Below are 26,970 nucleotides of genomic sequence, written 5' to 3' on the forward strand. Positions count from 1 at the left end.
CCGCTAGGGCACACCCAGTAGGCCGTAGCAGGGAGTCTAGCCAATGGACTCTTTACAGAATAGGTGACGGCTTAACAGGAAGAGCCAAGATTTGATTCCAGGTCTGTGTCAGAGGCAGAGCCCTTAACCCTTCCCCCTGTTAGCTGCTGACAAGCTGCTTGTCGCCAGTTTCAGGGGTGACAGTACGTGCAGGGGGCTGAGAACACTGAGGCATGTCATGGAGCAGGGAACATGCCTCTGTGTCTCATCTGCAACCCCCTGCGCACCACCTCTAGTAACGTTACTAAGAACATCCGGAGCAATGAAACTATAGTGCGCACTATAATGCACCAATACAGCATGTAAACAAAATAACACTCACCTCCCACAAGAGGTACAAGGCGAAAATAACCTGAAGTGGAGCAGACCAAATCATATTTATATAGGTTGCCAAGTCCATAAATCTCTGTGCATCTACAGACATAAGGTTGACAATTTCACCAATAGTGGATGTACGACGTGCAGAGTTGCTGATGACCAGGGCCTAAGAAGTAAAGTTTTATATCCAGTTACATTATGTGGATTAAACAAAAGAAACAAACAATCAAAAAAACAAGTTAAGTCTGGCACATTTCAGCAGGTTCCTTGTCAGCACTAACATGCATGCAAAATTTACAACAGATCTGCAAAATCTGTATGCCACTCTGGACTGTGAAAAAAACCTAGGCAGGGAACACCTTAGCTGCAACCGTGCGCTTTTTGCCGTAGACTGTAAAACGTTCACTATTCCGAAGGCTATTAAAGTAGATAGCCTCAAATGCTGATGACTGTTTGTTCAGGTTTGTGATTTTACATGCGTTTTTAGATCTAACAGCTTGTCGCTTTTCCCCGCATGATATGTGCATTCACAAATTACAATATAGGCTGCCGGAAACAAAAAATTGTGGAAAGATCAAGGAAAAGGGTTTGCGGAAACCGCGATCGCAAAAGCAAATGGAGACCGGGAATCTCAGGGAAAAACAGCCTTGCAAGTGTGTTCCCTCCCTTACAGGTAAAGAGCACAGTCTAATCACATTTATGGATGATACAAGCAGCCCCAAAGGACATTTAACCTCCTGGGCGATAATCCCGAGCTGAGCTCTGGGTATGTCGCGCAGGAGGAGTTCTCAGGCCCTGGTGGGCCGATTTGCACAATTTCTTTTTTGTTACACGCAGCTAGCACTTTGCTAGCTGCGTGTAACTTCCGCTCGCCGCCGATACCCGCTGTGTCGCGCAGCCCCCCCCCTCCCCGACCCCTTGCGCAGCCTGGCCAATCAGTGCCAGGCAGCGCTGAGGGGTGGATCGGGACTCCCTCTGACGTCTCACGACGTCCATGACGTCATCCCGCCCCGTCGCCATGGCGACTGGGGAAGCCCGGCAGGAAATCCCGTTCTGAACGGGATTTCCTGCTTACTTTGATCGCCGAAGGCAATCAGAGAGGGTTATACACCGTATCACAGCGCTAGGAGTCTAAAAAGTCACTAAAAGGTGGTGCGCGCTAATATACAGTTACCACTCCTGTTTGCAGATAAAGTTCAAGATTAGCTGCGCTCAGTCCATACAACAGGTTGTTCCTACTCCTGTAGTCTTCTCCTGAGTGTGGATACACCTCAAATATAAAGACAAAACACCAAATGATAGTGCAGACTGTTTATACAATCTCAACACCCCGTGGTGCACGACACGTATACAGATATACTACACTTGTGAGGGTAGGGGGCAGGGGACCACCTCCACCAGCCATAAACAGACGCTCCCCTCAATTGCCTATCTCTCCCCTGCTCACCGTCATATGGTCAGGTAAAAGCCTGGCAAGCGCGCCCACAAATGGCGTTCCTCTGTGTATGATAGGAAATCACCGGTATCCTGTTACGTGTCTCTGTCCTTACTGATACTTCAGAACAAGCATAGAGGGCACCAATGTGTAAAAACGTTCATTTAATAAACCACATAAAAGTATTGCGCGTACATCATAAAACCCATTAAAAGCCTGTCACAAGATAGCACCAATCACCCGGTCCAGGGCCACGGCACGTCTCCCGCCGTCTATCGTTCCTGGCGTCATAGCTTCCTCCTCGCTGCACTCAAGCCCTGGGCGTGGCTTGAGTGCAGCGAGGAGGAAGCTATGACGCCAGGAACGATAGACGGCGGGAGACGTGCCGTGGCCCTGGACCGGGTGATTGGTGCTATCTTGTGACAGGCTTTTAATAGGTTTTATGATGTACGCGCAATACTTTTATGTGGTTTATTAAATGAACGTTTTTACACATTGGTGCCCTCTATGCTTGTTCTGAGGTATCAGTAAGGACAGAGACACGTAACAGGATACCGGTGATTTCCTATCATACACAGAGGAACGCCATTTGTGGGCGCGCTTGCCAGGCTTTTACCTGACCATATGACGGTGAGCAGGGGAGAGATAGGCAATTGAGGGGAGCGTCTGTTTATGGCTGGTGGAGGTGGTCCCCTGCCCCCTACCCTCACATGTGTAGTATATCTGTATACGTGTCGTGCACCACGGGGTGTTGAGATTGTATAAACAGTCTGCACTATCATTTGGTGTTATGTCTTTATATTTGAGGTGTATCCACACTCAGGAGAAGACTACAGGAGTAGGAAGAACCTGTTGTATGGACTGAGCGCAGCTAATCTTGAACTTAATCAGAGTGGGTGATGGGATGCCGTTGTGCAGCGGCTATCATGTAGCGAGCCCAGGGCTCGCTACATGATTTAAAAAATAAAAAAAAATTTTTTTTTAAAAGTGCTGCGCCCCCTCCTGGGCGATGTAATTTTATCGCCCAGAGGGTTAAACACCAACATCTTTTGCAGAGGTTTTTAGTGGAAAACTGAAGTGAGAGGGATATGGAGGCTGCCATAATTATTTTCTTTGTTGCCTGGAATTGCTGCTGATCAGTTTGGCATCAATATTGTCCGGATCACATACCTGCAAAAAGCATGCAGCTAATCTTGTCAGAAACATCTGATCTGCATGCTTGTTCAGAGTCTATGGCTAAAAGTATTTGAGACACCGGATCACCAGTACTGACAGGCAACTGGTATAGTTTAAAATTAAATAGGTCTTCCTCCATGTCCCAATCACTTCAATTTCCCTTTAACTCTTTGTGACCCATAGATAGATGGAGCAGTCTCCTAGGATCATGTAGGAGGAGAGGTAGAAATGTGATTTTCATTTCAACATAGATAAGCAAAAGTGATATCAATATAACAGAACATTTAGATTTTGTGGTCCACTATGATGTGTAACTGAAATGGAAGTAAACTCCTTTTCACATACTAAAAATATTAGTAAAATATAAGACAACAAAAACTTTTAAGGTCAGCATCTGGACAACAGTAAAATTTGCTCACAAATACTTAAAAGAGCAGAGCTTCTAAAACTTGCTCTGAGCAGGCGAGGTAGAGAGTGTTTGGCCAGATTATTAGAAGACATGCTTGGCAAAAACAAACAGTTTTTTAGTAGAAGAACCTGATACCAGCTGCAAAACATGGAGGCAGAAATGTTCATTTTGTGCTGCTTTGCTGCATCAGGACCAGGCCGCTCACCCTCATAGAACCCACTTCTATGATTCACTATATCAGAAGGCGAATGGGAACAATTTGATAATAGGTGTATTTTCACTGAAGACTGGAGAAGGGCGGGAAATGCATACACACTCCGGCAGAGGAGAGTAAGGGAGGAAATTACATCAGTATTGGCTTCAAGATAGACACAGTTAAAATGGAGAATTCTATGAAGGATTTTCTCTGTTTTTTACTACAGAAAAATCACTAAAATCACAACGTGGACAGTGCAATGCATATGTAAGTAGAGCAAGTATTTATCTACTAATATATGTGGGGTTTTTTCTGAAATAGTATGGCTGACTGCTCATCTTTAAACTTAAAAACTATAGTTGGTGAAATAGAGAAGCACAGCTTTTAACACGTTTTCCGATAGCCAAATCCAAATGACTATTATCTTTTCATTAGATCTTGCAAATGCTGTCCAGTGCTGTGCTGTGCTTTGATCCTAAATACTACATCCACAGCTTTTAAGTTTGGTGGTTAGCCTAATCACTCTTACCACAGATCATATTGTGTTTATGCCATCTTCTCACTGAATGGACCTAACTCAACTTTCATCCCACTCAACGATCAAGGAATATGCACATAGGTGGATTTATACCGGCAGAGGGAGGGCTGCTCTAGCTGTGATAAACATTACAGTCTATGCAACGAGAATTTCTAAAATACCCTTACATAAATCAATCAGAACCAAAATCACAACAAAGGAAGAAGTACAAAAGGCACTACTATATATTGAATGCTCATAAACCATTTATCAAAACATACATTTGATTATAAGTGTTAAGTTTGGACACCAATTTGAAAATAACCTTGAACGCAGCAAACTTAGTTAGCCATGCTTAGACAGGGAAAGGTTGGGCCCGCTTTAACCATGTTTCCCCATTCAAATGTTTCCCCCTAATTCTCCTGCTGCAGTAACCACAATCACATTCAGAGTATCAGAGACAAAAAAAAAACCAAAAAAACAAAAAACACATAACAGGCACAAGTTCTAATCCTCCCAAATCTAGATCAAACTGGCCTGGATATAAACCTAGCGTAAATCTCAGAGGTGACAAAGACAGTAGGGATGATAACTGAGATGCAAATAATGTCCGCTTGCATAAACATTTCTTGTAAATTATATGCAACTTGAAATTGGACTAATCAGAATAACTTCCTATGTATTGGACCAAGATCAATAAATTGCATAATGTTAACAGGAAATTTTAATGCAAAGGAGAAATAATTTGCATCTCAATGATCATCCCTAAAAGACAGTAAAACAGGTCTGACCATTACAATGTTTACCCACTAAATATTTTGAAGCAATCCTCCCATTAAAATAAGCTTTGAGTAACTTTACACATAAGAAAAGTTATGGCTTCTTCATACTTTACGGTAAACTACTCCAATGATGGCAGTTTTTAGCCGCATTCCTGTAACAAAGCAGATGTGGAAATATTGGTGCAAGATGAGCGTTTGAAGGCAGGCACAGAAGAAGAGGAGTGCTGTATATAGGTATCCCTGCCAGTTTGGGGCATTCTCATCTCCTACGAACCGTATAAGCAACCTGTTACAGAAAGAAGAAAAAGAAAAAAAGAAAAAGTTCAGGAGATCAGTTATCAGCAGCTGCAAGGTCAGTTAAAGAGGAACTCCAGTGAAAATAATGTAGTAAAAAAAGTGCTTCATTTTTTACCATAATTATGTATAAATGATTTAGTCAGTGTTTGCTCATTGTAAAATCTTTCCTCTCCCAGATTCACATTCTGACATTTATTACATGGTGACATTGTTACTGTGGGCAGGTTATTTAGCTGTTTCTAGCTGCTCTGTCTGTTACAGACAGCTAATAACAGCTATTTCCTGTCTCTGAACATTGTTACATTGTGGCAGTTTGCCAGCAGTACCGAGGTATTCAGAGCCTCTTGTGGGAGGGGTTTCAGCACAAAATCAGTCACACAGCGCCCCCTGATGGTCTGTTTGTGAAAATCGTTGTCTTTCTCATGTAAAATGGGGTATCAGCTACTGATTGGGAAAAAGTTCAATTCTTGGTTGGAGTTTCTCTTTAAAGCGGTATGGCCACCATAAAAATCAAATTTCAAAAGCAACTGGTCTGAGTGTATTCAGTAATAAAGATGCTAATCCTGCAATCGAAACTTGCAAAACTTTTTCTGCTGTTATGGTTTGTAGTTATCACACAGTGTCAAACAGTTGAATTCTGGAAGTTCTTTTTATCTATAATATATTCCTCCTCTTCCATTTATTTCCCTGCCTATCTGCTGCTCTGATTACTTGTGTTTACAAGCTAGGCTGAGGTGATTCAGTGATTGGATGTGTAAATAAAAAAAACACAAAAAACAAAAAACAGTGGAGTTGTTAGTATACACCTCAGTGGGAGTGTCTGAAGACTCTGGGAGGAGGGCAGCTAATGAATACACAATGAGCAAGAGAAGGGAGGGGGGGAAACAAGAGTCAGGGAGGATATGAGGTCAGCATTAGCTTGGCAAGATGGCCACTGCCTAGAACAGGATTTTCTGCTTTTCCTTTATAAAATTCACAGGAATCATTACATGAATAGCACATTACATCTGTTATGTAAGTAGAAGTAGTATTTATCTACTTATAGATGTGTTTTTAATTTCTAGGTTAGCATGGGTGTCGCTTGTTCTTTAAAGCATCTGTTCGGATAATCAGGAGAGAGTGTGTGAGAGTGAGTGTATGAGTATTTAAATTGTAGATTTATACAGATGAAATTGTGCTTTTTGAAGTGACTAGAATATTAACCAGGAAGATCTCAGTGTGTTTTTAATATACCTAATAGTCAACATGCTACCAGCATGGTTGAAGCATGAATGTGACTGCATAAAAAAACCAAGGCAATATTTCTGTAGTGAATGAGTTATGTTTTAAAAAAAATCTGTGTTGTACAGATCTAAAGTAAGGGGGTTTAATAACTTAAAACAGTGAGAATTGAAGCAGTAAAGTTAAATGGTTTAAAGGGTACCTTAACTGAGAGGGATATGGATATTTCCTTTTAAACAATACCAGTTGCTTGGCAGTACGTACTGCGCAGGACGCTCCCGGCGATGGGAGAGCAAACAAGGACCCACACTGCCAAGGCCACACAGGCATAATAGACAGCGACAGGCTCAGTTGCTGAAAGTGGAACGGAGCCACACCGGAGTACCGGAAGATTGCGGAGGACCAGCGAGGGCGCAGGGCGGCTGGTAGAAGTCTCAGGTAAGTGAAACTTTTTTTTTTAAAGATACTTCAGGTTTCCTTAAAATGCAGACTCCTTTTTCTCACATCCACATGGGTTATATTCCAGGATTGATTTTATCTTCATGGATGCAACCCTTCTGGAAAGAACCAGTAGGGTAGATATATCTGAAATCTCCTGGTCTGACCATGCCTCGGTTGATGCTACCATTTCTGTCCAAGGCCCCCCTACCCAATATCAGTGGAGAGTAAATGAATCCCTATTGAGAGATCATGAAGTTCAGGCGGAGGTCTCCGAATCTGTAAGACAATTTCTTGTCCATAACTCCTCAAACGACACATCTAGGGGTATACACTGGGCAGCCCTAAAAGCTACAGTTAGGAGGGTTCTGATTAAAATATCCTCACAGAGGAAAAAAGCCTTCACTCTTAGACTTAAGACACTCCAGCAGCAGATCAGGAACCTAGAAATGCAGCATGCCATATCTGGCGGGCAAAAACTTCTGGACCAACTCCTGGTACTGCGACAAGAGCTACATGCACTATTATCCAAACGTGCTGAACGCTATCTTAGATTGACAAATCAAAAATTCTATGATAAGGCTAATAAACCTGATACTTTGTTGGCTCGTAAACTTTCCCAGAGGTTGGCCCAAAATAGACTTCACCCCATTAGAGATAGATCCGGGAAAATGTCTTATGATCCTTCCTATATAGTAGACATTTTTTCACAATATTACACCGATTTGTATGACGGTACAACTACTGATAAATCTACGATTACTGCCCCTCTTATTCTTAAATATTTAGACAAAATTCAGATTCCCTCTTTCTCCTAAGAGGATAAATCTAAACTGAATGCCCCAATTTCATCTAAAGAAGTTGAGACCACTATTTCGTCCTTAAAGGAGTTATCCGGGCAATTTTAATAAAATAAAACGCTACTTACGGGGGCTTCCTCCAGCCCCAAGCTCCCAGGACCTCCCTCACCGCATCTCTGGTACAGCGCTTGCGCGATCGGCGCTGTCAAGCACCGCCATGTGGGCCGGAGCTGACTGCGCAGGCACAGTAGTTCTGCGCCTGCGCAGTCCGCTCCGGCCCACGTGGCGGTGATTGACAGCGCCGATCGCGCAGGCGCAGTACAGAGCGACCTCCAGGTCGCTCTGACGTCATCGCCGGGGACCGGGTCGGAGTTCCGGCAAACAGCTGAGAGCAGAGATGCGGCGAGGGAGGTCCTGGGAGCTTGGGGCTGGAGGAAGCCCCCGGTAAGTAGCGTTTATTTTATTAAAATTGCCCGGATAACTCCTTTAAAGAATGGTAAGGCCCCTGGGCCTGACCACTATACAGCCTTTTTTATAAAACATTCAAACCCCATCTTATACCAGTGCTAACTTCTCTCTTTAACAAGCTATTGGTAGGTGAGGAAGACCTGTTACCTGAATTCCTTCAGGCATCAGTGGTGGTCATACCAAAGCCCGGCAGGGATATTGCAGAAATATCCAATTACCGGCCAATCTCTCTGATAAACTCCGATATTAAAATCTTCTCGAAGATCCTGGCCGACAGATTGAACGCCCTATTGCCAAAAGTCATACATCCAGATAAAACAGGGTTTGTTATGGGAAGACAGACCCCCGATAATGTCAGAAGAATGGTTAGCTCGATTGAGGTCATGAATCATACTAGAGGGCCTTCTCTGTTTCTATCATTGGATGCAGAGAAGGCCTTTGACAGAGTTGATTGGCGTTATATGCGTCTGGTCTTACAGAAATTTGGAGTTACTGGCAAATTCCTTAACTGAGTCCGCAGTCTTTATACACTCTCAACAGCGTCGGTTTGTAACATGGGCCTTCGGTCAAAACCATTCCCCATCAAGAATGGCATGAGACAGGGGTGCCCTCTCTCCCCTCCTTTTCGCATTATGCATTGAGCCCCTGGCTTTGTTGGTTAGGGCTTCTGTTGATATTAGAGGAGTGGGGGTTAGGAAGGAGGAATTCAAAATCGCTCTTTTTGCAGATGACACAGTGTTCACCCTTTCCAGCCCCCACACCTCCTTGCCAGCATTGTTCAACCTGATTGACGAATTCTGCTCAGTATCCGGTTTCAAAATGAACCGCTCTAAATCAGAGGCTCTCACTTTTGGGCTAACGCACATACAGCAGATAGCACTTGCTGCTAAATTGAAGTTTAAAATCCAACCAAAGGGTTTAAAGTATTTAGGTATAGTGCTCACGCCCTCCATTGCGCAGCTCTATGCAGCCAACTATACCCCTATCCTAGCAAAGCTACATAATTTATTAAATGAGTGGTGTCATTACAATATTTCTATGACTGGTTGCATCAACGCGCTCAAAATGACCGCATTGCCTAAGATCCTGCATCTTTTTAGGGCCCTTCCTATTAGAATCTCTTGTTCTGATATTCAAAAACTACAATCGCACTTTACGAAATTCCTCTGGGCTGTTAAAGTCCCTAGGATAAGCTATCAGCACTTAGCCAGAAGTAAGGCCCAGGGTGGGCTGGGAGCTCCAAACTTACTCAAATATTTTTACGCATCCCGTCTAGCACAAATTGCTCAATGGTCCGCCACACCGGGCGCTGTCAGATGGGTCGACCTGGAGGCTGCATTAATTCACCCCTTCCCTCTGTCATCTCTACTTTGGACTAGGCGCCCCTTGTTAACTAAGTCTGGACCTTTGGCAGTTGTCACAGAATCCCCGTTTATTTGGAAAGCACAAAGATCCAGACTTTAATAGACGTTTCCCTGAAGAGTCTATCCTCATGAACTTGGACTTCCCACCTGGAGCTGAGATCCAGGTATGGACTAATTGGGTAAAACTGGGTCCTCTCACATTTAAAGAAATTGCCCCCGAAGGCAATATCTTATCATGGCCTGACTTACAGTCCAAATATAACCTTCAGTAATCAGATTTTTTTTCGATATCTGCAACTCAGAGCTGCGCAATGGAGGGCTTCGAGACTTCCCCACCATCTATTGCTAGGGAATTTCATTCCTATAAACACACACCTGGTATGATATCTTTATTCTATCATGAGATTTGGTACCAACATCTGGAAGAAATCTCCCCTGCCATGATAAGATGGCAGGAAAGACTCCAAAAGGTATGGTCCCTGGAAGACTGGGAAGCTATATTTCTGGACCTCGCAAAATCTTCTAGGAACAGTATAACTAGAGAAAGGGGATACAACATCTTTTATGATTGGTATAGAACCCCTTCGATACTCTTCAAAAGAGGCATTTCCCCTACAGATCTGTGTTTTAGAGGTTGTAATATGCGGGACGACCAAGCCCACTGTTGGTGTTCCTGTCCTGTGGTCGACGATTTCTGGAAGGCATGCTTTCGCCTGGCTTCCTCAGTTTTGGGCATAGATGTTGCTCTCGACCCATGGGTTGCCCTTTTTGGCAAATCTAACCCTATTCTCACTAAATTTAATAACAAATTATTGGTACACTTCTGCAATGCAGCCAAGGCTATTATAGCCAAGGAGTGGAAATCCTCCACTATACCAAAAGCAGCTCTGAAACACAAAATTAATGAATACTATTGGATGGAAAAGATTACGGCTGCTCTTTATGATGATGAGGAGCAGTTTGACAAGATTTGGTCACCCTGTGCCGACAAATTCTCTCACATATGATTTACCCTGTCTAGTAGCACTCCTTGATTTGTTTCCCCATATACTCGCCAGTTATGCTCACTTGGGTGTAAGCTGGCTCTTTTCTTCTTTTGACCTAGTATATTATACGTTGCTATCTCTTTGTGACACCATGGAATTCAGAATTTAACATTTTATATTCTAACCTGTATTTCTCTTACATGTTTTATGGAGACGGATACCAATGACTCTGTATATCATCTTATTTTGTATGTACACTTTGTTCTTTAATAAAAGTTTCAGGCTGCTTTCACAGTGGGATGTTACAGGCGCACGTTAGTGCAGCCTGTAACGCAGCCCACCGCACAGTAATGAAAAATCAATGGGCTGTTCACAGTGCGCACGTTGCGTTACATTGTAACGCAGAATGTCAGTTGAATGTGCAGCATGCTGTGCGTTATGCGCGGCTAAGCCGCGTTAGACTGTGCGCACATGCTCAGTGTTGGAGGAGGAGGTCTTCCCTCCTCCTCTTCGGCCAGCCACATGGCTAATTAATATTCACTGCACGGTGTGACGTGCAGTGTTTACTGCCTGGAGCGCCGCTCTGTGCGGCGATTGGCTGGCGGGACCACGTGATGCTGCATGCGTCCAAGAGTACGCATCACAGGACGTGTGAAGAGCCGCTTAACGCGGCTCAATGTAACGTCCAGCTAAAACCCCACTATGCGTTGCATTAGGTGCACGTTATGCGACCTTAACGTAGCACCTAACGCAACATCTTAGTGGGAAAGTAGCCTCAATGTTGAAAAAAAAATGCGGACTCTGCAGTTTTATGCCAGAAAGCCAAGTTGCAGCCTCACCCACAAAGTGGAAGAGCACAGTCTAAGATCTCTGGGCAGGTTGCTTTAGCAGTCTATGTCTGTGCTTCAAGAAGTGCCTAGGATGAAAGTTCCTGACAGAGCATTTTTAAAGGATTAATTTGACATCAGCTATTCAAAGGGTACATATCTATGCGCTACAGGAGACTAGGAAAGCATCTGTGCCTTCTACAATGGTTTTTATTGGAGCCTGCAGCTGTTCCGCATAAAAACATTAAAAAAAGTCTACTCTTCAATGGCCAATTCATACTACCAGACAAATCGCCTGCACACAGAGGTCACAGCTCTAGGTTTACCCTGCTTGAGGTACTGAGCTGCCCTGCCTGAGAAGCCTTCACAAACCTTTTAGGCTTGGTTCACACAAATCTGCACATGAACGGTTAACCTGATTGGCTCGGAAATGTACACCTTTTATGTGTGAGCAAAGCCATAAAAACACATTAAAAACTGACAGGAATGGACCAGAAATGCACAGATTTGTGTGTGAACACAGCCATAGAAACCCATACAAAACTGATGCCTAATGTCAAAAACTGAAGGGACACTTCATGTGTGAACCAAGCCTTACAGCACCTATACATAAGTGTAGGGCTAGTGCATTACTAACAGGTGCAGACTAACAACCACCACTCAGGACACTAGCTACACCTCATGCAACTGCAACCTTGGGACAAAAGCATGTTATTTCTGTTATTTTAACCAAATGTTCACAATTTACCTTACATGAGGGTGGAAGGCAGATGTGCAAATGACAGACACTGTGTAAACATAAAGCATAAACCTTTAAAGAATCGTCAATCAAAATATGCTGCCCCATGATATACTTACCAGAGGATTCCTCCAGCCCCTTGCAGTCGACATGCCGCATGCAGCATCTCCGCTAGAAGTCACCGGCCAGGGGCCCCCACCGATGCAGAGGCGGACCTTGAGGTCGTCCTCTACTGCACCTGCACCGCTGTCAATCAAGTCCACGTTGTTTGCAGTGTACTGCGCAGGCACAAAACTACTGAGGCTACACAATACACTGCAGAGAATGTGGACTTGACAGCTGCACTTGCGCAGTAGAGGAGGTCAGCATCTGCAGCGGCTGGGAGCCAGGGCCGGCAGCTGTAATTGGAGATGCTGCGAGGGACAGGTCGGCTGAAAGGGGCAGGAGGAAGCCTCGGGTAAGTATATCATGGGGCAGCGTGTTTTGATCGACGATTCCTTTAACCACCCTAGTGTTAAATTTTTGTGGCCATGCGTCCGCGGGAGGAAAATTTTTGTTTCAAATTTGTTATATATAGTGTAGCTAGCACTAGGCTAGCTACACATGTGCCCCAAGTCCCCTGGCACCGCTCTGATCCCCCCCCCGATCGCCGCCGGCTATATTTACATAGCCGCGATACCGCAAGAGCCGCAGCCTCCCCAACCAGCTTCAGTCGTCACTATGGCGATGGTCGGACATGACGTCTGATGTCAACGTCATGCGCAGTCCCGATCCTCCCCATAGCGACACCTGGAGGCTATTGGAGAGGCTGCGCCATTGCGGGATCCAGGGGGAGGTATGCATAAGGGCGGCCATCGGGGGGATCAGAGAGTACCGGCGGCGATCGGTGGCAACATGTAGCTAGCCAAGTGCTAGCTACATGATCTGAGACAATTTTTATAAAAAAAAAAAAAAAAAGAACACCCGGAGCCATGCGATCCCATGCGGCGGTATGGACGAGCTGAGCTAGTCCATACCGCTCAGGTGGTTAACACAACAACTTTTAAGATCTTCCCACCTAGTGCTTACTTCAATATTTCTGGTCCTGAAAACATCAAAATGTCATGAACAATTTTGAAGAAGGCGCTCATGAAGAAATATGGGCCGAACGTTTTATACAAAACTTTCATTAAGGATGGCTGTAGATCTTTTGCAGGGGACTTCACAATTAAAGCCTCGGCCTCCTCCACATTTTCCTCATTTGCCTCTTGTTGTTTAGCTGGCTTTTTTGGAGAATACATCATTTTCAAAGGTTCTCTGAAATGCAAACACAAGACATAGAAAGAAAGAAAGAGAAAAAAAAAAAAAAAATATATATATATATATATATATATATATATATATATATATATATATATATATATATATATATATATATATATATATATATATATATATATACATACATACATACATACACACATACACACATACATACACACATACATACATACATACACACATACATACACACATACATACACACACATACACACACACATACACACATACATACATACACACACACATACACACACACACACACACACACACACACACACACACATATATACACACATATATACATACATACATACATACATACATACATACATACATACATACATACATGTACACACACAAAATGAAGGGTTAGCAAGGGACAAGGGAATCTGTCAGACCAAGGCTGCACAGGTTTACATTTAATGTACAGTATGCATTACTGGGGAAGTATTAGTGAACTATAGACAGCAAGAGAATTCTCAGATGCCATAAGAGAAGTGCAGTAATGATCAGTTATTCTGCCACAAATCCGTTATAAATATGCAGTAATTATACTTTAGGTATATTTCTATGGCCTCCAATGTGGTGGACCTCAGTCCCTCGGATGCTATGATACTACAGGTACCTCAATCCCTCGGATGCTATGATACTACAGGTACCAATATGATACTGCAGGTACCTCAGCCCCTCGGATGACATAATACTACAGGTATTCCATGCATCAGAAAAAAGGAAGTATAAACATTTACCAACATTGGCTAGTTTTAAACAAGAATCAAAAATCCAGTTGGTTAAAGGGACTCATTAACAGGAGCAGTCACTAGGGGGAGCCGCGCAGCTTCCCCTAGAGACGGCTCCTGTGAATGATTCAACGGGCCTGATTCACAAAGCGGTGCTAACAGTTAGCACCGTGGTGAAAAGCCCTTTATCATGCCTAAACTCTGTTTAGGCATGATAAGTTTAGGTGTGATAAGTTTAGGTGTGATAAGTTTAGGCGTGATAAGTTTAGGTGTGATAAGTTTTTAGGCGTGATAAGTTTAAGAACCAACTTGGTTAGCACCGTAGTGCACAGCTGATCAAAAGTTTTGCGCTAGCAAAGTCTGGTGCACTTTGCATAGAGTTTAATGGCGCTGCTTTGCGTGCGGGACTTTGCATGCGATCTAAACTTATCTAAACTTATCATGCCTAAACTTATCATGCCTTAACTTATCATGCCTAAACTGAGTTTAGGCATGATAAAAATGGTTATCACGCCTAAAGTCTCTAACTGGGTTAGCACCGCTTTGTGAATCGAGCCCAATGAGTCATTCCCCATGACTCAATGAGTCATTAGCAGGAGCCGTCACTAGAGGAAGCCTCCCGGGAGAGATGTCTGCAGATCGTGCTGCCACCGCCGCGGCTGCCGCTGAGTAGGTGAGTGTCTCTGCGTTAACTTTTCATTTACAGGTGTAGCTGACATGCTGGAAGCAGAGGACCACACAGCGCTGGAATCCATAGAAAGGTGAGTTGCTCTGCAGTTATTGTTACCGGGGGAGAGCGTCCACATGGGGAAGGGGGGGGGGGGCAGAGGACAGGATAGGGACTGGGGGGCACACACGGACATGCACAGGAGGGGGTACACACATGAGGACAGGAGGGGGACACAGGGACTGGAGGACCACACAGGGGGGGGGGGGGGTGAAGGGGACACAGAAACACACACAAGGGGGGCAGGAGGGGACAGAGACACACACAGGGGGACAGGAGTGGACACAAGGGGCCTGGAGGACCACAGAGGGGGGCTGGAGGAGACACACAGGACATGAGGGGACACATGGGTCAAGAGGATCAAACAAGGTGGCAGGAAGGGATGCCACACACAGGGGGACAGAAAGGGACACATAGTGGACACAAGAGGACAATGGGGAGAACATGTACTGTACAATATGCTCCTGGAATATGGACGCACCAGGTTTAGTATATACTGTATACATATTTTTTTTCCCAGATTTTTCCCCTCTAAACCTAGGTGCGTCTTATATTCCAGAGCGTCTTATATTCCGAAAAATACGGTACATACTTACCTCACCATCAGTTCCTCTCAGAAGCTCGCCATTTTCTTCATACAGTGATCCCTTCCAGTTCAGACAATATTTTGTCAGAAGTGAAATATACCAGTTACTGTCATTTATGTGTTATTATATTTGCTATTATACTGTATATCAGAAGCTATCAGTTATAACTGAATGTGCATGGTAATGTCCATGCTTCCCTATGGCTCAAGTGGGCAATGTTACAGTTTAACAGTGTGCTAACCAGGAAGTTGTTATGGGGTAATGGTCATTTTCAAAATGGAGGACAGAGAATTCCATTGATCACAGTGGACAAATAGGACGTAGGAGAGGAGAAAGGGATTGAGGAGTACACTACACAGGAGGTAAGTATGACCAGTGTATGGTTAGTTTGATTTTTTATTTTCAGTTCAGGTTCTCTTTAATAGTCTCTTTAAACCAATTTTCAGAAGAATGACCTTCATCTATAGTGAAACTGAACCTATAACCACTAGGGAGTTCCAAGTAATGCTCATAAAGGTCTACTAATCCTCTCCTCACCACCCCCACAGAAATGTGTGAATGAAGATAAAAGAAGTCATTTTAACAGGACAACATTCATCTCTTGGCCAGAAAAAAAGCACCTGAGGAGTGACATGGCCCCTGCTACTGACACTAAATACAATAGGCCATGGCAGCCCACAGATGTGAACACAAATGCACATAACGTGCTGAGAAAAGCATTACCTGACTGCATAATATATATGCAGTAACTGCCCGAGGTCTGGAGGCTTTCTGTATGCTTCACACAGTACTCCTCATTATATGCAGCTCATGAAGATACAGGCTTCACCACATATCTATGCTGATTTATTTCTATACAGGCTTCCTCATGATGAATTATTAAAGCAGCGAAAATAAAACATAGAATGAAAAAGCCAAAGCAAACTAGCATTCACTAATTCAACATTGTATTCTTCATAAAGATTCTGAGTCCATCCTATCGACAAACAGGTAAATAGAAACACAAACAATTTAAAGGACCACTATTGTGAAAAAAAAAAGTGACAAATTTAAAATACGTTTAAACACATACAAATGAGAAATATTTTTTTTTTCCAGAGTAAAATGAGCCATAAATTACTTTTCTCCTATGTTGCTGTCACTTACAGTAGGTAGTAAATATCTGACAGAACCGACAGGTTTTTTACTAGCCAATCTTCTCACAGGGGATTCTCAAGGTTTTGATTATTTTCAAAAGCACTTCGTGAACGGCAGTTGCTCTGTCCAACTGACAAAAAAATGTGAAGCGAGCCGGGAGGCTGGCCAGCATCTTTATATAAATCCTTTTCAGGTAATGTCTTTATAAAGAATAGGAGCCTTGCTGAGAATCCCCTATCAAGAGATGGACCAGTCCAAAACCTGTTGGTTCTGTCAGATTTTTACTACCTACTGTAAGTGACAGCAACATAGGAGAAAAGTAATTTATGGCTCATTTTACTCTGGAAAAAAAAAAAATTTCTTATTTGTATGTTTTTACACGTATTTTAAATTTTACTATTTTTCGCAATAGTGGTCCTTTAAATGGTTTGTGATTCTATTTACCTGTTTGTCAATAGGATGGACTCCTCCAGCCCCCTTCAGGCTAATCAGTCCCTCGCTGTCCTCCTCCGCCACCTGGATCTTCTGCTATGAGTCCAGGTACTTTAACCAGTCTGGCGTAGTGCGCATGCACACACTCCGCTGCCCAATGCACACACCCCTTTGTCGAATGCGCCTGGCTGTAGGAGCGGCATGTGGCCAGACTGCGCTGACTGGCTGAATTACCGGGACTCATAGCAGAAGATCCAGGTGGCGAAGGAGGACAGCGAGGGACTGATTGGCCTGAAGGGGGCTGGAGGAAGCCCCATGTATGTATAACTTTACTTTTCATCCATTTCAGTTACCCTTTAATTCGTAGTCACCAAACTAAATTTTAGCAACATATCAAATTATTTGATTTCATGAGCAAAGGGAGTGCATACATTTGCATAAATCAGCATCAACGCAAAATTATTTCCATCTCATTGACCATCTCTATTAGTGACACGGCTACACATCAGGCTTTATTCTTACAGCCTAGATGTTATTTAGTATATTTAAGGGATTCCTGTGTACACATCATATATACTGTACAGTCACAAACAGATATGTATATCTAACTTTAAAAATACAGGGACTGCTTTATTGAAGCAGCACAAGTAACTAATTTTGATTGGTTAATTTCATTTTTGTGGACTAAGCACAGCTATTACTGTATATATAAATGATTAATGATGACCATTATCTGAGAAATAGAACATTATCATATTTTCTATTTTAATTACAGTTTAAATTCATTAGGAGTCAGAGCATTTTTTCCCGACTCCAGGCACTCAAAATTGCTCCGACTCCAAAGCCCTGGATAACAGTAATAATAAATAACAGTTACTTGTACAATAAAGCAGTCATTGAATGTTCAAAATCTGACACTCAGACACACACACGAGCCAAATTACTTTTCTCCTAGGTCTCTATCACTTACAGTAAGTAGTAGAAATCTGACAGAACTGACAGGTTTTGGACTAGTCCATCTCTTTATGGGAGACTCTCAGCATGGCCTATATTGTTTATAAAGACACTCTCTGAAAAGTACTGTATATTCTGGCGTATAAGACTACTTTTTAACCCTTGAAAATCATCTGAAAAGTCAGGGGTGGTCTTATACGCCAGATATCATGGAGGCCGGTGATATGCTCTATCCTGTTACTGCCTCTCAGATCTCGCTGTTGAGGACTGTATCACATATTCGAGTTCTGAGATGCAGAGAAGGAGGTAAATAGGATACAAGGGTGGGCCAGAAGAGGCGTGTTTTATGGGCACAGCGCAATCTATTCTTCCATACCGCTCTAATAAACAGGTAGACAAGGAGAGCTGACCAATCCAACCAGTTAATCGCCTATATACTGTTATATACTGGGTACCACATACAGTACAGCACCAGTATCAGTTCATTCATAGCACCGGTATATGTTTTTTTTTTTTTTTGTTTTTTTTTATTTGGTGTGCATTGGAAGAGGGGTAGTCTTATACGGCAAGTATATCCCAAACTATATTTTATCTGGAAAAGTTGGGGGGTCGTCTTATATGCCGGAATATACGGTATTTAAACAAAGATGCTGCCCTACCTTCCTACAAATTTTTTGGACAGTTGGACGGAGCAACTGCCATTCAGTAAGTGCTTTTGAAAATAAAGAAATCCTTGCGATCCCCAATGAGGAGAAAGGCTAGTCCAAAACCTGTCCATTCTGTCAGATTTTTACAGCCTACTGTAAATGATAGCAACACAGCAAAACAGTAATTTAATTTATAGCTCTATAGCTTTACTCTGGAAGAAACATACTTCTCATTTGTATGTGTTTACTTCTATTTTACATTTTTTGCGATAGTGGTCCTTTAAGTCAATTATGATTGGCCAATTACTGACAAATTTTACCACCTGCATGTAGTGTGAGTAAACCGATATTAAATACTATTAACAGATTGTGTAGGTAACCCCTTATATTACATGGAGGTGGTAAAATTGGCCAATCAAAACAAAAAATGTACCAGGCTTTAGTCTGTGGCAACGATCATCTGACAATTTTATAGGTTTAAAAGTCTTTTGTTTAGCCCTTTCCAGGCTGAAGTAATTGAAATCTACACCCTGTTTACAACCCGTTCTCACTGCCAGGGCATAGATTTAAAATTACGCTTGTCATGCAGTCCCGTCACTCTAGCCCTTTGCGTTGCTCTGGCACCGCTGCAGCACGCTTACTCAGCTGTGTTATAACCTGGGCATCTCGTTTAGGTGGTTTATATTCCCTGAAACCTTGACACAAATGACTCCCAAGTCATGAAAAAAGTCATTTTCTCCTTATACTCCTAGTGGTTCTGGGTCTCCGTGAAATATCTGGGTATTCTGTCATTTCACTTAGAAATCTAAACACTATATCAGCCACCCTCATCACTGCAGCATCAAAATCATCTCTTCTTCAACTTCATGGTTTTAGCACTAGATTATTACTGTATATACGCAAACACAAGTCGACCTTGCGTATTAACCGACTAATATTCAGCGTACATATGAATTGGCCGCTGGGAGACTTGGGCGCAGGACATAGCCGGTATATGGCTTATCCTGCTGCTGAACACAAATACTATTCCCCCTCCACGTGGATAGTGGGGAATGATATAAATTGGCTTCCAGGTATTGCTGGAGGCCGAATTATAGTTTTAAGAGCAACTTCAGCTTCGTCTTCTGATGGCGCTGAAGTTACTCACAGTGTGCTGTCTATGGTGGCAAATCTCCTGCGCGGTTATTACACTGCTTGCTAATATTCAACCCTCTTAAGCTGGAATTGTTTATTGACTCAAGTACAAGTCTACCCAGCAAAGTTAATGGCAGCACTTGGGGCTCAGGAGGGATTAATGACTACACGGCATACAGTATTGCAGCCATTAACCCCTCCTGGCCCTTAAGTGCAGCCAATATCTCCTCCAGGACCCCAAATGCTTCACTTATTCACTTCCTTTTATGCAGCCCAGTATTTTCCACTGCCCCTTTTCTTGTTAATTGTTGTGACCACGACTTTTAGACCTGTGTTTTCTTGGCATTTCCATCCCTCAAAGTATCACTTACCACTGGGTAAATTGCTGCAAATGGGAATGTCACTATTAGTACACACATTACTCAGAGTGCTCAGTATTGCCCGTGACTCGTGTACAAGTCCACCCCTATACTTTTATGAAGTGAATCAGACCTAAATTTCTTAAGTATCTACAGTATATAAAATTTTGCTTCAGATTAATCAAGCCCAACCAAGATATTGCAGCCACATATATAAAGCCAGAAAAAAAAAGGATCATGATGAATCACAGCTTTTTTTGCTATATGTTTCAGCCAATTTGAAGCTTTTCACCAAAATCAATGAAGTGAACTTACTTTTTAGCCTTCATGTATTCTTTCTCCCATATTTTAGCCAGAACTGGAACTACTTCTTTAGAAGTATCTTCTTTATTAAGAGACCATAAATCCTTGGCTTCCAGGGGTCTTTTGTACCCCTGAATCATCATCCTAGAGGAAAAAAAAAAAAGTGTGAAGAAAGGATGGGGAAAAAAAAAAGATCCAAAAACACAGTTTGTCATGTAATATAGCTGCATCATTCTGACAAAAGGTGTTACAGAGGAACCTTACTGAAAAGGAAGGGGGGGGGGGGAAGAGAGAGAATCAACACCTTGCAAAGTGAGGCGTTGAAAAAAATAACTTGCCATCTTCAATAATCACCCCCCAACAATGCGATAAGCTAAAAGGTTGTTTTTTTTTTAAGCTCTACATAAACACAGAGGGAGATGCGGGTTGCTTGGCAGTCCTGGCATCACACTGTGGGAGGGGTTTCACAATGTTGGCCATACAGACCCCCCCCCCCCCCCCGATCTATTCAAGAAAATGTAAAGCCTTATCGTGGGAAAGGGGCTATCAGCTACTTATTGGAATTAAGTTCAATCCTTGGTTACAGTTCCTCTTCAAGCAAAGTATTAAAGGGAACCTGAACCAAGGAAAATTATTTAAAATAAAACATGATATACAGTACAGACCATGTAGCAAATAGTAGAGAAGCAGTTGGCACATGCAATGTTTACAGCATAAAAAAAGCTTTATTCCATTTGGCTTCATGCAAAACGCTAAGCAAACATGTCCATTTAAAATAGGTCCTACCCGATACTCAGATGGCTGTGGGGTGAGGTGGGAGCGGTGGTGGTCGCCTTACGACCGTTTCGCTCTCCTGAGCGTCTTCAGAGGCAATGCGCACGTTACAGCGCCGGCTCTCGACTTATTTAAAAATAAGGGAACTTCCCATGATGCTAAGCGTGCGTGTCCCCGCCGTGCGTCTACTCTTCCGGGAGGTTGTCGTCATCTGACAAGTTCCGCCAGGAAGCTGTAGCGCTCCACGTTGGTTGTAGCCACATGCGCACAATAATATTACGTACGCATGATGGTAGTACAGCCACTAGATGGCAGCCAAGTAAAGGGAGGTTGCTAACTTGTATCCATATGCAAATACATCATTGCTATATAATGGATACTCGTATGCAAGCTCTACGAAAGTAGAAGATAGGTTAAAAAATAAACAATTATAATGAAAATGTCCATATTTCTGGGACTGGCTCAGATCTCTTCATATATACATATTTATTAATAAAAAGAAGGAATGTCCTGTAATAAAGGAGACTCCATAGTCACGATTGACGTGGTAAATCTCTACAATAGGATCCACCATCAGGAGGGGGTGGCAGCAGTTAGGTTCTTCTTGGAGAAAAGCAATCATGATACTAAGTATATTGACTTTATATGTGAATGTCTGATGTTTGTGCTGGATCACAATGCCTTCACATACGATGGGAGGTGGTATTGGCAGGTGTCGGGCACGGCCATGGGGACATCGGTGTCGTGCACATATGCCAACCTTTTCTTGGCTTGGTGGAAGGACCAGTATGTGTACGGCCCCGCCGTTCCCCATGGCGGTTGCCTCAGGAGATGGTCCAGATATGTGGATGATATCCTGGTGTTCTGGAGCGGGACAAAGGATGCCTTTATGGAGTATTTAATTACCTGAACAACGGAAAGCATAATATGCAGTTCACATGCGATTACAGTGATAGTCAGGTGCCCTATCTTGACCTGGTCTTAGATATCCAGCAGGGTAGACTAATCTCTAAGGGCTACAAAAAAAACAATATCTGGCAACTCCCTCTTACACCGTCTTAGTTACCATCCTGAGCACACCTTCAAATCTCTACCTTATGGCCAATTCTTAAGATTAAAGAGAAACAACATGAAGGAAGAGGATTTTGAGCAACAAGCACAAGAATTGAAAGTTAACCTGGAAAAGAGAGGTTACAACACAGAAGAATTGGAGCAGGCCCTGCACAGAGCTAGACAAGCTAGTAGGGTAGATCTGTTATATAGAAAGAGTAGTAAAAAAAGAGAGATGAGTAAAGAAGAAAGAGCAACCTTCACATTTGAGTACACCCCCATGTCAAAAGAGATTAGGAGAAGCATTTTGAGCAATTAGAAAGTAATCAAGAGGGACCCCATTTTAGGGGTGATATACAGTAAACCACCTTTGGTCACATTTAAACGGGCTCCCACTATAGGAGATAAAACAAGTAGTGAATATAAAACTCCAACTAATAAGAACTGGCTAGAAGAGTTACAACCCAAAGGCAATTTCAAATGTGGCCGCTGCTCAGTTTGCTCCCTCATGAAGCAATGTCCCCGCTTACAATTAGGCCCAATAGATAGAAAATTTAAAACCTTAATTACTTGCCAAACAAAGTTTGTAGTGTACGTTGTCTGGTGCCCTTGTCACCGCTTCTATATAAGAATGACCACGAGAAGATTGAAAGAAAGAATTCAGGACCATGTTAGATCAATAGCTTCAGGTAGAGGCTCTCCACGCTTGATTGAGCATTGGTCAGATCACCAGAGTAATCCTAATTGCTTAAGATTCGTAGGACTGGAACAAGTAAATATCCCTTCTAGAGGAGGGAATAGAGAGAAGCTCTTATTAAGAAGAGAATCTCGATGGATCATCAAAACGGACGCCATGGGGGCATTAGGTTTAAGTGATCATATAGACATGGTCTGTTTCTTGGACCCTTAGATAGTATCAGATACTGCTGGACTTATTCTTTATGTAGTTTAGGTCAGGATGCTTGAAATGGGTTTTTAGAACAATTATTGTGCAATTGTCTTTTTTCAAAAATCGGGCAATGGCTAAGTGGTGGTGAGCGGGCTCGAGGGATTTGAAGCTTAAAGTAAAGGGAGGATATTATGATTATTCCCCAGAAATATAATTAGCTCATTAGAACCCCACTCCCCCTAAACCTGAATTATACTATAAATTATTAATAAATATGTATATATGAAGAGATCTGAGCCAGTCCCAGAAATATGGACATTTTCATTATAATTGTTTATTTTTTAACCTATCTTCTACTTTTGTAGAGCTTGCATACGAGTATCCATTATATAGCAATGATGTATTTGCATATGGATACAAGTTAGCAACCTCCCTTTACTTGGCTGCCATCTAGTGGCTGTACTACCATCATGCGTACGTAATATTATTGTGCGCATGTGGCTACAACCAACGTGGAGCGCTACAGCTTCCTGGCGGAACTTGTCAGATGACGACAACCTCCCGGAAGAGTAGACGCACGGCGGGGACACGCACGCTTAGCATCATGGGAAGTTCCCTTATTTTTAAATACGTCGAGAGCCGGCGCTGTAACATGCGCATTGCCTATGAGAAACGGTCGTAAGGCGACCCCCACCGCTCCCACCTCACCCCACATCCATCTGAGTATCGGGTAGGACCTATTTTAAATGGACATGTTTGCTTAGCATTTTGCATGAAGCCAAATGGAATAAAGCTTTTTTTATGCTGTAAACATTGCATGTGCCAACTGCTTCTCTACTATTTGCTACATTGAAAACTGCTGTTTTTTCTAAGTTTGAGCACGCAATTAACAGCAGTACCCGTTACTAATTCCTCAGCACCTCATGCTTATCCCTATGCATGCTTCCTGATTATCTGCAGTGCCGGTTTCGTTACTCTATTTGTTACATACAGTACAGACCAAAAGTTTTGACGCACCTTTTCATTCAAAGAGTTTTCTTTATTTTCATGACTATGAACATTGTAAATTCACACTGAAGGCATCCAAACTATGAAGTAACACATGTGGAGGTATAGTACACAACCAAAATGTGTGAAACAACTGAAAATATGTAATATTCTAGGCTCTTCAAAGTAGCCACCTTTTGCTTTGATTACTGCTTTGCACACTCTTGGTATTCTCTTGATGAGCTTCAAGAGGCAGTCACCCGAAATGGTTTTCACTTCACAGGTGTGCCCTGTCAGGTTTAATAAGTGGGATTTCTTGCCTTATAAATGGGGTTGGGACCATCAGTTGCGTTGTGGAGAAGGTGGATACACAGCTGATAGTCCTACTGAATAGACTGTTAGAATTTGTATTGTGGGAAGAAAAATGTAGCTAAGTAAAGAAAAACGAGTGGCCATCATTACTTTAGGGCTCGTTCCCACTGTTGCGACGCGATTTCGGCCGCATTCCGACGCTTGTAAAAACGCATGCGGATGCGTTTCCACATGCGTTTTTACCCGCGATTTCGCATGCGATTTCGCATGGCAGGGTGCCATGCGAAATTAACCATGACACTGCCAGGGCTAAATAAAATTGAAAAAGGTGCGAAATCGCACGCGAAATCGCGGGTAAAAACGCATGTAACAAACGCATGCGTTTTTACTATTAAATACATTAGCGGCGATTCGCACGGATTCCCGACGCAGGCGAAATCGTTGGCTCTTTTGTGCGTTTTTTTCACGCTGAAAAAAACGCACCTCAACAACGCTACAGTGGAAACAGGCACATCCACTTGTATTACATGTGCGGATCTGCATGCGTTGGACGCATGCAGATTCGCGATAGTGGAAACGAGCCCTAATGAAGGTCAGTCAGTCTGGAAAATTGGGAAAACTTTGAAAGTGTCCCCAAGTGCAGTCTCAAAAACCATCAAACGCTACAACGCAGGATTTATCTACTGAGCGCGCCCAGACTGGTGCTGCTTGTGACGAATCAACGTTTATTCGTCCTAAAAAAGTAGTTAGAGCCTTATAAAATATTCCCTGTCGCCACTATTAAAAGTGACAGCAGAGGGAAAGGCTTGGTTTATAAGAAGATCAGGGGAGCCAGGGGTTAATACAGTTTTTGGTTTAAATACACTTTTTTTCCCTTCACCAAAGGGCTGGAGAAATCTTTTCATGGTCAGCTAATTAGCCTCCTGTTGAAAAGATTCTCTGCCAGCACAGGGGACCCCCTGAGGTGTTTATGACCTCATCCATCAGGTGAAGGGTAGATATCAGTTGACAGAAGCTCATAAATGTTAGCTCCTCTAGACTGCTAGGAACCGATCACAGCAGGGGGTTCTCCCAGGATTACCTCAGCTGAAGGATCAAGGAGATTCCATCTCCCAGCTGACCTTTCTGTGATCTCACAAATATGAAATCCATCTTTTGCCATAAAGATGGCTTTCCAAATAGGCAACGGCCTTAAGAACCCGCTTATTCTGAAATTCGGAACCAACCACATGATTGGATGTTTCTGAATTCAAGGTAAGCCCTGCCAAAGCAGAGATACGCATTTTGGGGTCACCGTTCACTCTAAACCCCCCAAGTTTGGTATTAACGTTCTTGATAAATTCTGACAAACCTAAAAATGTTATTGGATTTAACACAACTTGCACGGTTTGCAGATGAGCACACTTATCATGATTCAGGTAAAATGTTGTCTCTCTGAGAGGGGCAGAGATCTCCTATTCCAAAGAGGTGTGTGATCCACGCCCCCTAACCCCTCCTTGCTGGAGTGGGGGCTATAACCAGACAGAGCCCAGAAAGCTCTGTGTCCTTTACCTTCAATCTGATGCCTAGTAACATCCTGGCAGCCCGCAGGGACACGGGCCAACCTCCATCTTTGAACTTTCTAACAAAGGCCTGTTGGCCGCATGGCAACCGCCATTTTTGGACTTTCGCCAAAGACTTGCGATTGCCGCATGGACTACCAATAACGGTATTTGAACTGTATATAATCAGACATTCTGTTTCTCTTCCTCTCTTCTCTCTGTCCAATCAATCTGTTCTAAAATAAGCTGTGTGTATGTAGTTTAGAAATAAACTAACGATTTTATCGTTCAGTTGTGTGCCTTTTCTGGTCATCTGATTGCTGCTATAACGAATCTGCCCTCTGAAGAGTCAGTCATACTACCGCATTGTTTTATGATTTGCTTATGATTGTTGATTTGCTAGCTAGGTTGTAAATAACCGTTTCTTCCTTCTAGGATTAGCTAGTACCAGATTTCCTGTGCGAAATCGATAACTTCGTTTCTCGATTATAAATACAATTTGAGATTGCATCATATAGGGACCCAGTAACCTTTCTTTAACGTCACATTGCTCACAGTCTTTAAGCCGTCGGAAGTGACTATTCCCCGAACGGTGACTTGAGCGTGTTGAACGTGATTGGGCTGGCTACCGTATTATGATAGCGCGGGAGTCTCTTTCCTCCCTGAACTTGAGAGTGGTGGCAGTTTACTTTATTTACCCGATTTCCAGCGCGAAATCGATATTTTTAGTTTACCGATTGTATATACAATCAGAATTGTACATGTATGGGCACCTCCAACCAATCTTAACCGTTTACTACGCACACAGTGAATTTGCCTCCAGCAGTCTCTAGTGCATGAGACCTGCATGGCAACAGTGGCCTAGTAATACGGGATTGGTGGATGTTTGTCCCATTACATATTGTCGGCAGCTGCGCGACCAATCTTTATTGTCAGTCTGTTCACCGTACTTCCTGCGTATGCTAACGGGAGCAGATTAGACGGGATTGGCACGCTCTGTCGCCCTTTTCTTCTTACCTCTGACGATCCAGCAACCGGTCTTGTTGTCCGTCTGCGCCCGTA

At 43.0% G+C, this 26,970-nt stretch overlaps 1 protein-coding gene across 1 annotated transcript in view; it reads right to left on the reverse strand.

Moving 5' to 3' along the window:
- ABCC1 (ATP binding cassette subfamily C member 1 (ABCC1 blood group)) overlaps positions 1-26,970 on the reverse strand; it is a 303,768-nt gene that overhangs the window by 161,825 nt on the left and 114,973 nt on the right. The window contains 4 exon segments of the mRNA XM_068244766.1: positions 362-523; positions 4,981-5,158; positions 13,081-13,308; positions 20,368-20,499. Coding sequence (XP_068100867.1) covers positions 362-523; positions 4,981-5,158; positions 13,081-13,308; positions 20,368-20,499 — 700 coding nt within the window.

This window comes from Hyperolius riggenbachi, chromosome 7, assembly GCF_040937935.1.
Source record: "Hyperolius riggenbachi isolate aHypRig1 chromosome 7, aHypRig1.pri, whole genome shotgun sequence".
Taxonomy (NCBI): domain Eukaryota; kingdom Metazoa; phylum Chordata; class Amphibia; order Anura; family Hyperoliidae; genus Hyperolius; species Hyperolius riggenbachi.